Raw genomic sequence first — 13,982 nt, 5'->3', positions numbered from 1 at the left:
CCCCCGGCGATCCGACATCCCCCCTCGATCTGGCATCCCCCACTCACCCACCCATACAAAATCGCCTACCCCGCTCTGGCACCAGCACCAATGCACAGGACATGCTGGTGCCGGTGCTCGAAAATCCTCCCTGTTGCTTGTGCTGGGCCTTGAGCGTGCGCAGATGCTCAAGGCCCAGCACAAGCAACAGGGAGGATCTTTGAGCACTGGCATGTCCTGTGTGCTGGTGCCGGTGCCAGAGCAAGGTAAGCGATTGTGTTTGGGTGGGTGAGTGGTGGATGCCGGATCGCAGCAGGGGGGAGGGGCTGACGCGAATGGGGGGGATGCCGGATCGCAGGGGAGGCTCACAAAAATCGAGGCAAGCTTGGTTTCCGAGGTGCGGATTTTGCAAATGTTTTGCTCATCTTAAAAAACACTTGCAAACCGCGGCACTCGTAAACTGAGGTTTGACTGTAATTCCTTACAGATGATTGTGTACCCCAACTTGTGAGTTGGATTGTAGAAGGCATCAATCATTTTTCTCAGCTCTGCCTCCTTGTCTCCTTAGGCTATGCCTTCTCTCTTTAGTCTTAACTTCTAAGCGAATTGAAAAGTTGTCTTTTCCTCTGCTCTACTCAAGATTTGTTATTTTCAGGTATTATTCCAATCTTTGTTGAGGCTTCCCTGTGCTAAGAGGTTCCCAGTAGTCCTGGGACAGCTCTGCCTGGGAGAAGGGTCAGGTGGGGTCTGCAGCCAGAAGTGCAACCCTTCTGAAAGAGTATCTGTCTGGCTGGCCTGCTCTACCACTTGGAACATAAGAATAGCCTTACTGGGTCAGACCAATTGTCCATCAAGCCCAGTAGCCTGTTCTCTCATGGTGGCCAATCCAAGTCACTAGTACCTGGCCCAAACCCAAGGTGTAACAATATTCCATGCTACCAATACAGGGCAAGAAGTGGCTTCCCCCCGAGTCTTTTTCAAAAACAAACTATGGACTTTTCCTCCAGGAACTTGTCCAAACCTTTTTTAAAACCAGCTACGCTATCCGCTCTTACCACATCCTCTGGCAACGCATTCCAGAGTTTAACTATTCTCTGAGTGAAATTAAATTTCCTCAGCTCAGGAATAGGTTCTGTTGGAGCGGTGCTCACTCCTATGGAGTCGGGCGCTGGAACACAGGCTGTTTAGACCCGGTGACTGGCCGGAAGGCTTGGCAGAGGTCGATTGCATTCCCTCTGAAGAATCATGTGGGAGTGTAAGGGGTTGAGGGTTTTCAAGTTTTGGAACCTAAATAAAAGGCAGCCTGAAGAGACAAGCTGCTGGAGCCACCTTGCTTGTCTGAGGCAGAAATTCCTTCTCCATTTCCAGCTGCATTGAGAAGCTGATGAAGGCACAGCACATTTATTAATTTAATTTGTAATTCTCCCCAAAGAGATCAGAGATATCCCCAAAGAGATTTTGTTATCCAGAGGCCTTCCTGTCCACATAAGAGTCGTGGGTGATACTGATGACAGGTGCCAGTCTCTACGGTTGGGGTCATTGTGAGGATCACCCAGTGCAAGGCTGATGGATGCCTTTGCAGAACACATGGTCCAGCAACAGACTGGAGTTGAGAGCCATCCGGTTAGTTCTCCGCTTTTTCCAAACATGGACAATGCTACAGCAGTGGTGTAAGTCTGAGTTCTTCTCTGAAGCGTGGAAGCCCAATTGTTTCGGTAGCTGCAAGTCCACATGTTGGTGACAAACTGTGGCGCACATAGCGGGAATGGACAATGTCCAAGCTGACTACCTCAGATGGTGGACACTGGATCCAGGGGAATGGGCATTGTCCCAACGAGTCTTCAGCTGCATTGTGAAACACTGGGGGCACACGAGGTTTGATCTCATAGCATCAGCAGACATCAAGAAAGCCACTCAGTTTCAATCGAAGATTCGAGTCAGCATCGGAATGCTCTCATACAACCTTGACCATCAAGAGAACTAAGAACATAAGAACTGCCATCTCCGGATCAGACCTTAGGTCCATCAAGTCCGGCGATCCACCCACGCAGAGGCTCAGCCAGGTGTAATCTGGTGAATACTTAGTCACCCGTATATGTGCATCTAACTTGCCCTTAAATCCTAGAACGGTGGGTTCCGCAGCAACCAACACCGGGAGAGTGTTCCAGGTGTCCATCACTCGCTGTGTGAAGCAGAACTTCCTGGCATTTGTCCTGGGCTTGTCCCCCCTCAGCTTCAGTCCATGACCTCTTCTCCTAGTCACATTTGACATCGTAAATAGCTTTTTTTCCTGCTCTATTTTGTTGATTCCTTTTAGTATTTTGAAAGTCTCAATCAGATCCCCTCGCAGTCTCCTCTTCTCAAGAGAGAACAGTCCCAGTTTTCTAAGTCGTTCTTTATAGCTCAAGTTCTCCATACCTTTTACTAGCTTTGTTGCTCGCCTCTGCACCCTCTCCAACAGTTTTATATCCTTCTTTAGGTAGAGAGACCAGTGTTGGACACAATATTCCAAGTGTGGTCTGACCATTGCTCTATATAGCGGCATTATAACCTCCTCTGATCTACTCGTGATTCCCTTCTTTATCATTCTGTTTGCTTTCTTTGCCACCACTGCACATTGCGCCGACGGTTTCAGAGTCCTATCAATCAGTACACCCAGGTCCTTTTCTTGTTCGCTCTTACCTAATGTTATACCTGACATTCTATACTCGTGCTCCTTGTTCTTTCTGCCCAAATACTTTACTTGTAGGTGTTCCCATTGTGGACGATGATAGCAACCCTTCCTTGTAGTCCTGGATTGGCTGCATCGCCCATGGTATGTAGATCTGGTCCACTTGCAGTGCTGTCCTGCTCAGGACAGTTGCTGTAGATTACTACTGCATCATGGCATTCTGTCACAGGGGCCCATAGTATTAGACAATCCATAAGGCTTTAGTCTTACAGCTTGGGCTATTGAGCATGTAACCTTAGCGCAGCATGGATATTCGGAGATGGTGATATTGAATCATCTCAGTTCTAGAAAGCAACAGTGGTATGGCCAGTAGGAAAAAGGAGGTATTGATGTCCCTGTATAAGACTTTGGTGAGACCTCATTGTGTACAATTCTGGAGGCTGCACCTTCAAAAAGATATAAAAAGGATAGTCGGTTCAGAAGAAGGCTACTAAAATAGTATTTGATCTTCATCATAAGGAATATGGGGACAGACTTAAAAATCTCAATCTGTATACTTTGGAGGAAAGGCAGGAGAGGGGAAATATGATAAGAGATGTTTAAATACCTACGTAATGTAAATATGCATAAGTCGAGTCTCTTTCATTTGAAAGGAAACTCTGCAATGAGAGGACATAGGATGAAGTTAAGAGGTCATTCCATGTCAAGTGGACCAGGAGCCCACGCTCGACCTCCCCCCTTGAAATCCATCCAAATTTTACAGGGGTGTTGTCTAGGGTCTCAAATGAAACTGTGCAAAATGTTTTGGATCTATCTCAATTTGGTCAGGAGCTAGGGGTGGTTGAACAAAAGCAATTGATCACCCCCATGCCTCGTGTGACCTAAAATGCCAACTTTGCTTAAGCACTGCGGCAGAAGGAAACTACGTAGGAGTCTGAAATTTTGCAGTTTGGTACAACACCTTGGGGCAAGTTTCTGTGCCAAGTTTGAAATCTTTTGCGAATGTGCTTCCATTTCTACAGGTCAGCAAAGTAGGAAAAAAAATTCACGAATGAAAATTTTTGGCACAGTTTGACTCCATACTGCTGCTGGTAGGTAAGTCAGCTGAGGGTACAACTTTACCAGGAGACATGTACCATGAGGTACTTCCAAGATTTGCAATATGAGCTTTTACAGTCAAGTGAAGCTGAAGATACAGTTTCATTTGAGACCCTAGACAACACCCCTGTAAAATTTGGTTAGATTTCAAGGGGGTCGAGCGTAGGCAGTTTTCAGTATTGGTCTACTTGATATGGAATGACCCAAGAGGTGATAGGCTCCGGAGTAATCTAAGGAAATACTTTTTTACAGAAAGGGTGGTAGATGCATGGAACAGTCTCCCAGAAGAGGTGGTTGAGGCAGAGACTGTGTCTAAATTTAAAAGGGCTTGGGATAGGCACATAGGATCTCGGAGAGAGAAAGAGATAATGGTTACTACAGATGAGCAGACTAAATGAGCCATTTGGCCTTTATCTGCCATTATGTTTCTAGTGCTAAAGCTTGGAAGATGTTTCAGCATTGGTGCAAGGCTTAAACAGTTGGATCTTTTCCGGGCTTCCATTCCTGCAGGAAGGATTGGATAAGGGCTTGGCAATTGGATTTCTTAAAGTTCAAGTAGCTACTCTTTAATGCTTCTGGGCCAGAGTAGACTGAGCGTCTCTAGTCTCTCAACCAGATGTTTCCAGGTTCCTGAAAGGAGCCCTGAGGCTTTGCCCTCTGGTGAAACAGCCATTTCCAATGTGAAGTCTTAATATTGTATTAAGGCCCTCACTAAGACTCCAAATGAACTTTATCGGAAACGTCTATCATGGATCTGACTGTGAAGTCAGTGTTTTTAGTTGCAATTACTTTGACTAGGAGGGTATCTGAGCTGCAGACATTATCATGCAGAGATTCTTTTCTTAGATTCATGGAAGCAGGAGTGTATCTGTGCACTGTGCCTTCCTTTCTGCCGAAGATGGTTTCGGCGTTCCATGTTAATCAGGAAGTGAGGTTACCTGCGTTTCAGCCCACAGGCGAAAAGAAACAGGACAAGGTTTTGAAGTTGCTGGATGTGCGGAGGGTGCTTCTCCGCTATCTTTAGAGGACCAATGATTTTAGGCTCTCAGACCATCTGTTTGTCTTATCCAGCTCTAATCGTTAAGGAAGTCCAGCTTTTAAAGCTTCTATCTCCCAATAGATTTGCATACAATGGCATACAATGGCTGTGGCATACAATGGCTGTGGTAAACAACCGCCAGTCACCTTGAAAGTTCACTCTTTAAGAAGTGTAGCTTCTTGAGCAGAATCCAGGACTGTGCTGCCTGATGAAATTTGCAGGACAGCCACATGATCCACTCTTCATACTTTACGAAGTTTCACAGAGTGAACATATCAGCACAAGTGGACATGGTCTTTGGGTCCTCGTTGCTTATTTCAGTCTCATCTGTTCTGTCCACGACTCAAGGGACTCCTGGTACATCCCATCCATAAGGAATCTTATGCTGTTTGCACAGGAAGGAAGAATTAGGTTCTTATCTTGATAATCCGCTTTCCTGTAGAACAGCATAAGATTCCTTACACCCCACCCTGTCAGACGGATACAGCCTTTATAGAATAATAGTCTGGGTTGAATTTCCAGTGAATTGACTTGTAACAGAAAAAAAGAATTATTGTAAGGTAGTGGGGTTAGAGTTCCACTGCACGCTGCTTACACAGAGCTATACAAGTGTTAGTTCTGGTTGCACACAGATAGATGGTAAGTTGGTTCAACCTTTAGTTTTGCAATTGCAATGTTACTGTTTTTTGTTCCTATAGAGAGCAGAACAAAGTTAACGTTATCAGGGAGTTCCCCAAACCCCTCCTTGTTATTTCCTCTTTTATGGGTTATTGTTTGCTTTGGTACGGACTGAAGAGAGAGGGCACTGCCCAGGGAAATAAGGAGGCGAAGCTGAGGAAAATAATTGATGCCTTCTAGAAATGCACACCTACAAGCTCTTACCAATTGGAAGTTAATCATAAATTTAGCACACGGTGCAAAAGACGGGATAGCACTCACCTTGCTGCTGTCTATACCTTAGTATTGGTGAGTTGTTTGGTTATTAAAAGTTGCTAAAGGAGTAAGGAAACCTAAATTAATATAAAAGGCTTTAAGATTATTTTTTATAAGGTTTTGCTTTTATTTTTTGTTTGCTTATCATTGAACTGCAAATAATTTGTTGCATCATCTACTGATGAAAATACCCTGTGGTGACAGATTTCTCTGTTCTCCACTTAATTGGATTAATTGACTGTAATTTAGGAGATATACTTGGGTTGATGAGAGTTGGAGAGGATGGATTAGAAAGAAGACTGAATCAAGGCAAAATTGAGTTTAAACAAGCTAAGCTAATAACTGAATTTCATTTAAAAAATATAATTTTATTAAGAAGAGAAATTAGTCACAAGGCACAGAGCTATAGAGTCCAGTTTCTTTTTATATAAACTTTATTAATTTTTCATTCAAAAACAATGCATTAAAATATACAAATACATATAATTTCAAAATTGCATTTTCATCACTCATAAAAAATACTTCATAAACATTTTCCTCCCTTCTCACCCCAATATAAGAACCAACACAAATTGCATTATTTCAGTGAAAACATATTGAACTTATTGATTAATAATGACATCAAAATATAATACCCCTCCGTCCACCCACCCACCCTTCCTGGATGTGTAACCCAAATAAAAATTCAGGAGAATATTCCAATTAATCAACTTTAACAAAATTTGTCAATGGACTCCCAAGTTAACTTAAATAATTTATTATTACCCAAAATTTCTGCATTCATTTTCTCATATTTGTAGCATAAACATAAAGACTCCCACCAAAAGGAGAAATTGACTGATCCCAGTTTTTCCAGTTTTTGGTAACCAGTTGCATGGCTATCCCAGTCATGACAGCAAATAATCTACTTTTATATTTGTCCAAAGGAGGTTTAGATGATAACAAAGTACTACAAATAACCACCTCTTAAGACAGCAGAATTGCAGATTCCAAAATCAAGTTGATTTGTCCCCATATTGATCTCCAAAACTTGAGTATCAAGGGACAATAGAAGTCCAGTTTCATTAATAATGTGTTTGTTTAACCGTGCATCAGAGACCACCTATGGTAAGAGCATCTAAGCTACTGTGGAAGGCGTAAGACCATTACCTAACACCTGATTAGAAATCTTTCATTGATTACAGGTTACATTCACTGCGCTCCCTTAGTCTGCACAATAACCTGCTTACATACCTGCCCCGTGAGATCCTCAATCTGATCCATCTACAGGAGTTAAGCCTGCGTGGGAACCCACTAGTGGTGCGTTTTGTCCGTGATCTGATGTATGACCCTCCAAGTCTGTTGGAGCTGGCAGGTCGGGTAATCAAGAGCCGTAACCTTGCCTATAGTCGCTGTGAGTTACCAGAAAACCTCATCCGCTACCTGGACCTTGCCAGCAAATGTCCCAACCCTAAGTGTGCAGGTAAGCTTTCTTCTGTACGTATCTTGTCATTTCTCCCATTACCCAGCCTAGTAACTTCCTCCCACATTTTTTGTTTTTCTGGATGGCAATAATTACATTTTGGGGTTTACATGGGGTCATAATGAAGTGTGAAGTGACTTACCCAGAGTCACAAGGAGCTGTAGTGTGAATTGAACTTACAACCTCAGGGTGCTGAGGCAGCTGCTCTAACCACTAGGCCACTCGATGGAGAAGTTGTAATATTAACACTGGAGTTTGCCTTAATTCTTTATGTTCAAAACCATCATTACATGTAAGCCTTTTTTCACTTGATGCTGATTTATTGTGGACATCACTCGAATAGGTTTTGAGTTCTGCTTGATTACTGCAAGTTAAGCCTCGCTTTCTGATTAGAATAAACCAGGGCACAATAACATTTTATGTTATTCTTTGTTGCTTTTCATTGTATTTGGGTCTAGCGCAGGGGTGTCAAAGTCCCTCCTCGAGGGCCGGAATCCAGTCGGGTTTTCTGGATTTCCCCAATGAATATGCATTGAAAGCAGTGCATGCAAATAGATCTTATGCAGATTCATTGGGGAAATCCTGAAAACCCGACTGGATTCTGGCCCTCGAGGACCGACTTTGACACCTGTGGTCTAGCGTGATGATGTTGATTTGCAGCATTTATCTTTTTTTATGGTCCAGCAGATTTCTTCTTTCCCTTCTGGTTCTTAACTAAGTTGAAACTGACCTGTATTGGACTACAGTGGCACAAGGCTTCACTCAACAATTACAGGGTTTTATTCACTGTTCTCTAAGTTAAGTGGGAGTCCTCCATCTACAATCCCGCCAGTGGGGGTCGCTGTTCTGCTATCACATTTTCAATGGTGAGGGTCAGGTAAGCTGTGCAGGGTTCCAGGGAGCCTGCCTGTCCCTAGAAATTGAAAACACAATATCAAAGCACTACACCCTACTGGCAGAAATGCAGTTGGAGGATTCCTGCTCAGCTTACTTGGACCAGTGATTTTATCTCCTCCCAACTTGGTCCTGACCAAGAACTGCATCTCCCTAGAGGATCTAGTTAATGTGGATCCCTTATCTGAACACTTAAGTGATGCATTTTGTGATGACTTTCGATTTCTCTCCTCCAAAGATGGATCAGAGTTCCAGCTTGGGAATCAATCTGGTTTCCCACATGGCAGCGTACTGTAGTCGCCATTGAACCATAAACTGGCTCTAAACTTTGCTGCTTCTCTGGTTCTTGCTACTACTACCAGTGCTATTTATCATTTCTGTAGCGCTGAAAGGCATACACAGTGCTGTACATTTAATGTACAATAGACGGTCCCTGCTCAGAAGAGCTTACAATCTAATTTGGACAGACAGGACTTCTAAGGATTGGGGCTAATGCTCAAAATGGAAATGCCAGATTTAAATTTTGGTATCTTAATCTGTGTTTGTGTCTTTGACTTGGAGGAGGAAAGGGGAGGGTATGTTTTGAATAGAGCAGTACATAATCTGTTTGGAAAAATTAATATGATATTTTATGATATATCAAACCATTAGATGGCACTGAGGATAGATTTCAAAGGCTGGATTTTAAATTTAACCATAGGGTGCCACTTTTCCATGCCATTACTTCCATGACTTCAGAAGCTATTAACTTTTTGTGTCAACTGCTTCCTCATGTATCCTTGTTTTTCTGACAGGCGTGTACTTCGATTCCTGTGTTCGACAGATCAAATTTGTGGATTTTTGTGGGAAATATCGGCTTCCTCTGATGCACTATTTGTGCTCTCCAGAGTGCTCCTCCCCATGTAGCTCCAACTCTCAGAGCGAGTCGGACTCTGAAGACGAGGCCAGCATCGCAGCGCACAGAATGCAGAAGGTTCTGCTTGGATGAAAGAGACAATACAAGTGGACAAGCCAGCACCTTAGCAAGGAGAAAGTAGCACCATTGATTGTGAAGCAGAAAATCCTCTGATAATATGAGGACCAGAGTGTTTTGATACATTGCAGCAATTGCACTAGACAATAGGTGCCTCAGCTTTGCCCAGTTCCTGGCTGCCCTTGTACTGGACTGTAGCTACATTTTACCAGCCTGCTGAACTCTTGTTTTATGTTGGGGGGGGGGGGGGGGGGTTAATGATCCTCTGAAAAACATGCAAGTTTTGTAAAAGAAATCTCTTTTTCCATATCCAGCAGATTCCCATTGCTTGGAACTGAAATATTTTGCATACAAAGTAGTCTCTTTTCTTGCAGTATCCCCACCTTCCCACAATGAATGTGTCTTTGGCTGTTGCAGGTAACATGAAAAGATGACAAAGTTCACCCTCCTCTTCTGCTGCAGCGCCAGAGGAATTCATTTAGTGATAACGCAAAGGATATCAGGATAACTCTGTCTTCTTTCTGTACTGTACTGTTTATGACATAAATGTAATTGCCATTAATATCGGTTTCAGCGTCTGAGATGCTGCTGATTTCTTTCATACTCTCATTCCCTTTAGCTGGAGGTGGTGAGAGAGTTTCTTACCTGTGCAATTTACTCTTTCATGACAACTACCCATTCAAAGCTCTTCTCTCCTTAATACCCATGGCTAGTTGTCTTCTCTGTTAGACATGGACAGGGGTTGTGTGTGTTCAGTCTGTTCCCGGGACTAGCTAAGCCTAGTTCGACGAAGAAAAGGGTCCCCTGTCCCCTTGTAGGCATTCAATTAGAGGTATTTCCGGGAGAGGAGATTGAAAACACTTGAATAATCTTCACCACATAATCCATTCTAGTTATCAGTTTACACTTTGAATATATCTCAATTAAATTTCACTTAATTGCTTGCCTCTTGCAAGATGAATACTGTGATCCAGTATGTTTAGAGCAGAACTTCAGTGCCTCTTTCATTGTATGCCGCACCACAATAAATAAACCCACTGGAACAGCAGATACACAATAACAAGAAAACAAACTTAAAAGCACCCTTGTGTAATTGCACCAGGCTTCAGTTACACTACATACCTCAATTATAAGAATACATAAATAGTTCTCAAAACGCTCGAGTGAAATCTGTAGTCTTAAAATCCATGGAAAATGCCTTAACCAATAAGACGAGAAAGGGGAAATTGTACTTTTATGCATCTACTAAACATGTTTTAGGGCTGGCTATTGATTGTCTACCTTCCAAATGTGTTATTTAAAAAAAAAAAAAAAATCCCAGGGCTATTGTAATCTAAAACAAAAGCGATGTGGAAAAAAAAGAAGTGTGAGCTGTACTCGCATATTTGCCCATTCATTTGTGTGACATAGAAACCAGGTTCAAATCTCATTTCTCCCACAGACATTGTTTGTGATATTGGACAGCTTACTTCAATCTCTGTTACTGCAGGTACAAATCTACTTTGTAAGCTGTCTTAGGCAGAGAAACCTACCAAAACTCACTATGAACTTGAGTTTGAAAAGGCAAATAAGGAATTCTAAAACTTCAGCTCCAGTCTGTTTCCTGATTCCCAGTGTCCATATGTGCCATCCAGCACAGAGTGTTTGCCCGATGCTGCTGTGCACATCTGCTGTGAAGTCTGCAGTGTTTGAAGCATCTTCCAAGATGTGTGTGGTTTTTTTTGTGCTACTAACAGTACATTTCTCCCATGATCCTGCCTATCAATCAGCACAAACAGGACAGAATTTGTTGTTGCATTTCCTATTTTTAATATCATAATTTGGTATAGGCTTTAGGTTTGGCTTTTGTACTTTGGCAGCAATGTGACTTAAAGTATAATAGTTTTACTGAAATGAAATTCATTTTAGAATCCAATGAGTAATAAATTCTTCTGGTAATCTAGGTAACAGCTCATAGAGGGGCTAGATGTAAATTTGGAATTCAATTGACTTGTATGAGCTGAAGCTTTCACTGTCTTTTATCATGATAAGATACCTTAGCTTAGGCAAAAAGCTAAACACCTAATGACTAATAAATGATCAACAAAAGGAAGTTTGTCAAAGGAATAAACTAAGTTTGGCATCTTACAAAATTGAGTTTGTCATTTAGCAATTTTGTTACATAAAATTTGCACAAGAAGCATAATATTTCAGAGCATGGAGCCAATCTTTCCAAGTTATCAGTTTGCACTTGGAAAATATATCAATAAAAAGTGCACCTAAATTCATAGGCTGGCCACTTTTTGTTCCTGTTTCATTTGCAGCCCATATCTACATTTCGAAAGAAATGTTTTGCATGTTGTCAAGACCATGAACTTTGTTTGGTTGTGGTTTAATGTATTTGACATACTGCAATAACAAATTTCACAGAGACAAGAATACCATCAAATTATAGAAGAGGGTTTGTTTTTTTTTGGAGGGTGGCAATAACCCTGATTCTAAGACCAGGCCTATTGAGATCTGCAACTCCCAAGTGGCCAGTAACCCAGACCCACATCTGGGGTTCTAAAAGGGAGAGGGGAGGGTTAATTATCAAAATTGACTTTTATCCACCTTGCACACTTTTGTGTAGAATTAGTTCATATAAGTTAACCATTTCTGTCCTTTAAAAGGACATAACTAACTGGAAAAAAATCTCCCTACACCCCAAAAAAGATAGTTCTTGTTTCTTCTCCCTCATTTCTAGGTTTGATTGGTTTTCTCTTTAAAAGGCATGACATGACAGAGAGGTTTTTACCAGTACATGTGGTCAATCCAATTTTACTGAGAGAACCAGAAAAAGAAATCCAACATAAAAGTTCTCAAATCAATGTTTCTAATTATTATGGGCCATCATAAGGTGAGTATGTGGAGCCAAAAAAAAAAAAAAAAGTATTATTCCACCAACACCAATATTTCTCATAGGCCTGCTTACAGTTTTTGAAATTTTTCAAAATTATTCCTAAACTTCTATTGATCTAACTATTGGATTGAATAAAAATAGTTGACTTATTAGGTATTATATGGCTCTATTTCCAGTGGTTTGGTGTGCTAATGCACAGTTACATATTTCAGGCTTATTTTCCTGGAATAAACTAATCACCGATTAGTCATTTTTGCCAGTTCAAGCCTCTTCCTATTAATAACACTGAGACGTTGAATAGCATCCATACTTGATACTAAGGAAATGCAAAATATCTGCTTGGTTAGTTCAGCTCAATAGATGTTGGACTTTTGACACACAAAAATATTTTTTTTTCTTAATAGTCATGTTTTCTCATGTGTATGCACTTAACCCTTTATTTGGAATTGTTGCTCAGAAGCAATATGTGTTTTTCTATGGCTCTTATGAGTGATTTGCATCTTCAAATGCCTGTTACTTGGCACTGTTGATCTCGTTCTACATCAAGTTATGTAAAGCAGCCGTTTTCACCATCTGCCAATTAAAGGGTTAAGAGCACAAATTTATCAGAAGTTACTAATTGGGAGAACCTGTGTAAATCATTTCCTTGTATCTGGGACATGTTCTGTTGCACTTCTAAAGGCACTGTATGCTCACACTTCAACTATTTGAAATACCTTCATTTAAAAGATGCATGCAAATTCAGAAAGTATGAATTTGCTGTGAAAGGTTCTACTTTCTTAACTATTTTGTGCCAGGGGAAATTTCATGTGCATTTATCTTAGCTATGGTGTGTGGTGCAGTGGTTAAAGCTACAGCCTCAGCACCCTGAAGTTGTGGGTTCAAACTCACTCTGCTCCTTGTGACCCTGGGCAAGTCACTTAATCCCCCCATTGCCCCAGGTACATTAGATAGATTGTGAGCCCACCGGGACAGACAGGAAAAAATGCTTGAGTACCTGAATAAAATTCATGTAAACCGTTTTGAGCTCCCTTGCGAGAACGGTATAGAAAATTGAATAAATAAAAATAAATAAAAAGCTATGTTTTCCATACACAAAACTATCAGGTAAATTGTTAAGTTTCAAAGCATATGAGACCATTTTTTGTCAAAAAATTTACCCTTGTAATTTGGGCTATTTCATAATTGTCAAATTACATGCAAGTGTACGTAGACACACACATATATATTTTTTGCCTTCATTGAGAGGAGGCATTCCTGGAGGTGGGGTTAGAACAAAAGTAGCAATGCAAAAAAAAAAATAAAAATATGTTCAGGTGACTATAGGTACATCTTCCTTTGTCAGATTTCAAAGCAAAATATGTATTTGTTTTCATTCTCTAAATGTTGGTGCAAAATTTACAGGTAAATTTTTCCCACAGACATTGTAGCAGTGTGGAGAGTATGAATATTTTCTGAACTGTTACATTACTACTTTTGCTGCAGATAGATTGAATTAAGCTGGAATTATCTCCATGTAACATGTATTAAGAGGTTTGCAAAGAGTTGTTTGATCTTAAAGTGCCTTATGGAATTAACTGTATGTGTTGTTAGAATATGTGAATGTAATTTTTTTAAATAATATTAACAGTATTTTCACTCTGCATTTTAAACTAATAAAGCAAACATAAAACCTTTCTGGATTAACATATTATTTTAATACTGTATTTAGAGCTATCCATGGCTATGTGATGTAGTCCTATTGGACTTGGTAGATTTGGTCTGTTCAGTTATTTATGATTGGTTCACAATAACAAATCTTCATGTAATGTAACTAACTTTTTACCATCATTTGGATAGGCTTAGACTAAAGGTATCGTAGGTAAATTCTGAGAGACCCTAGCAGAATGATGTGGGGGGAGTGCTTCCTTGGGGTGGGGGGTGCAATTCTACATCTTAGCACCTCTATTTTAGGCTCGTTGATGCCACTTGCTTTACACCAATTATATAACAACATCTATGTGCCAAGAGACTGTTCTGGAATACTAGCATAAACTTGAATTGGTGTGACCA

General features: G+C 41.0%; 1 protein-coding gene across 1 annotated transcript in view; it reads left to right on the top strand.

The window, feature by feature from the left end:
- LRRC58 (leucine rich repeat containing 58) overlaps positions 1 to 13,607 on the top strand; it is a 35,671-nt gene extending 22,064 nt beyond the window's left edge. The window contains exons 3-4 of the mRNA XM_033943049.1: positions 6,905 to 7,182; positions 8,871 to 13,607. Coding sequence (XP_033798940.1) covers positions 6,905 to 7,182; positions 8,871 to 9,064 — 472 coding nt within the window. The 3' untranslated portion in view covers positions 9,065 to 13,607. The remainder of the gene's footprint in view (positions 1 to 6,904; positions 7,183 to 8,870) is intronic.
- Positions 13,608 to 13,982: the final 375 nt, after the last annotated feature.

Source organism: Geotrypetes seraphini, chromosome 4 (assembly GCF_902459505.1).
Source record: "Geotrypetes seraphini chromosome 4, aGeoSer1.1, whole genome shotgun sequence".
In the NCBI taxonomy this organism is placed as follows: Eukaryota; Metazoa; Chordata; class Amphibia; order Gymnophiona; family Dermophiidae; genus Geotrypetes; species Geotrypetes seraphini.
This window is presented reverse-complemented; position numbering and strand designations above follow the sequence as displayed.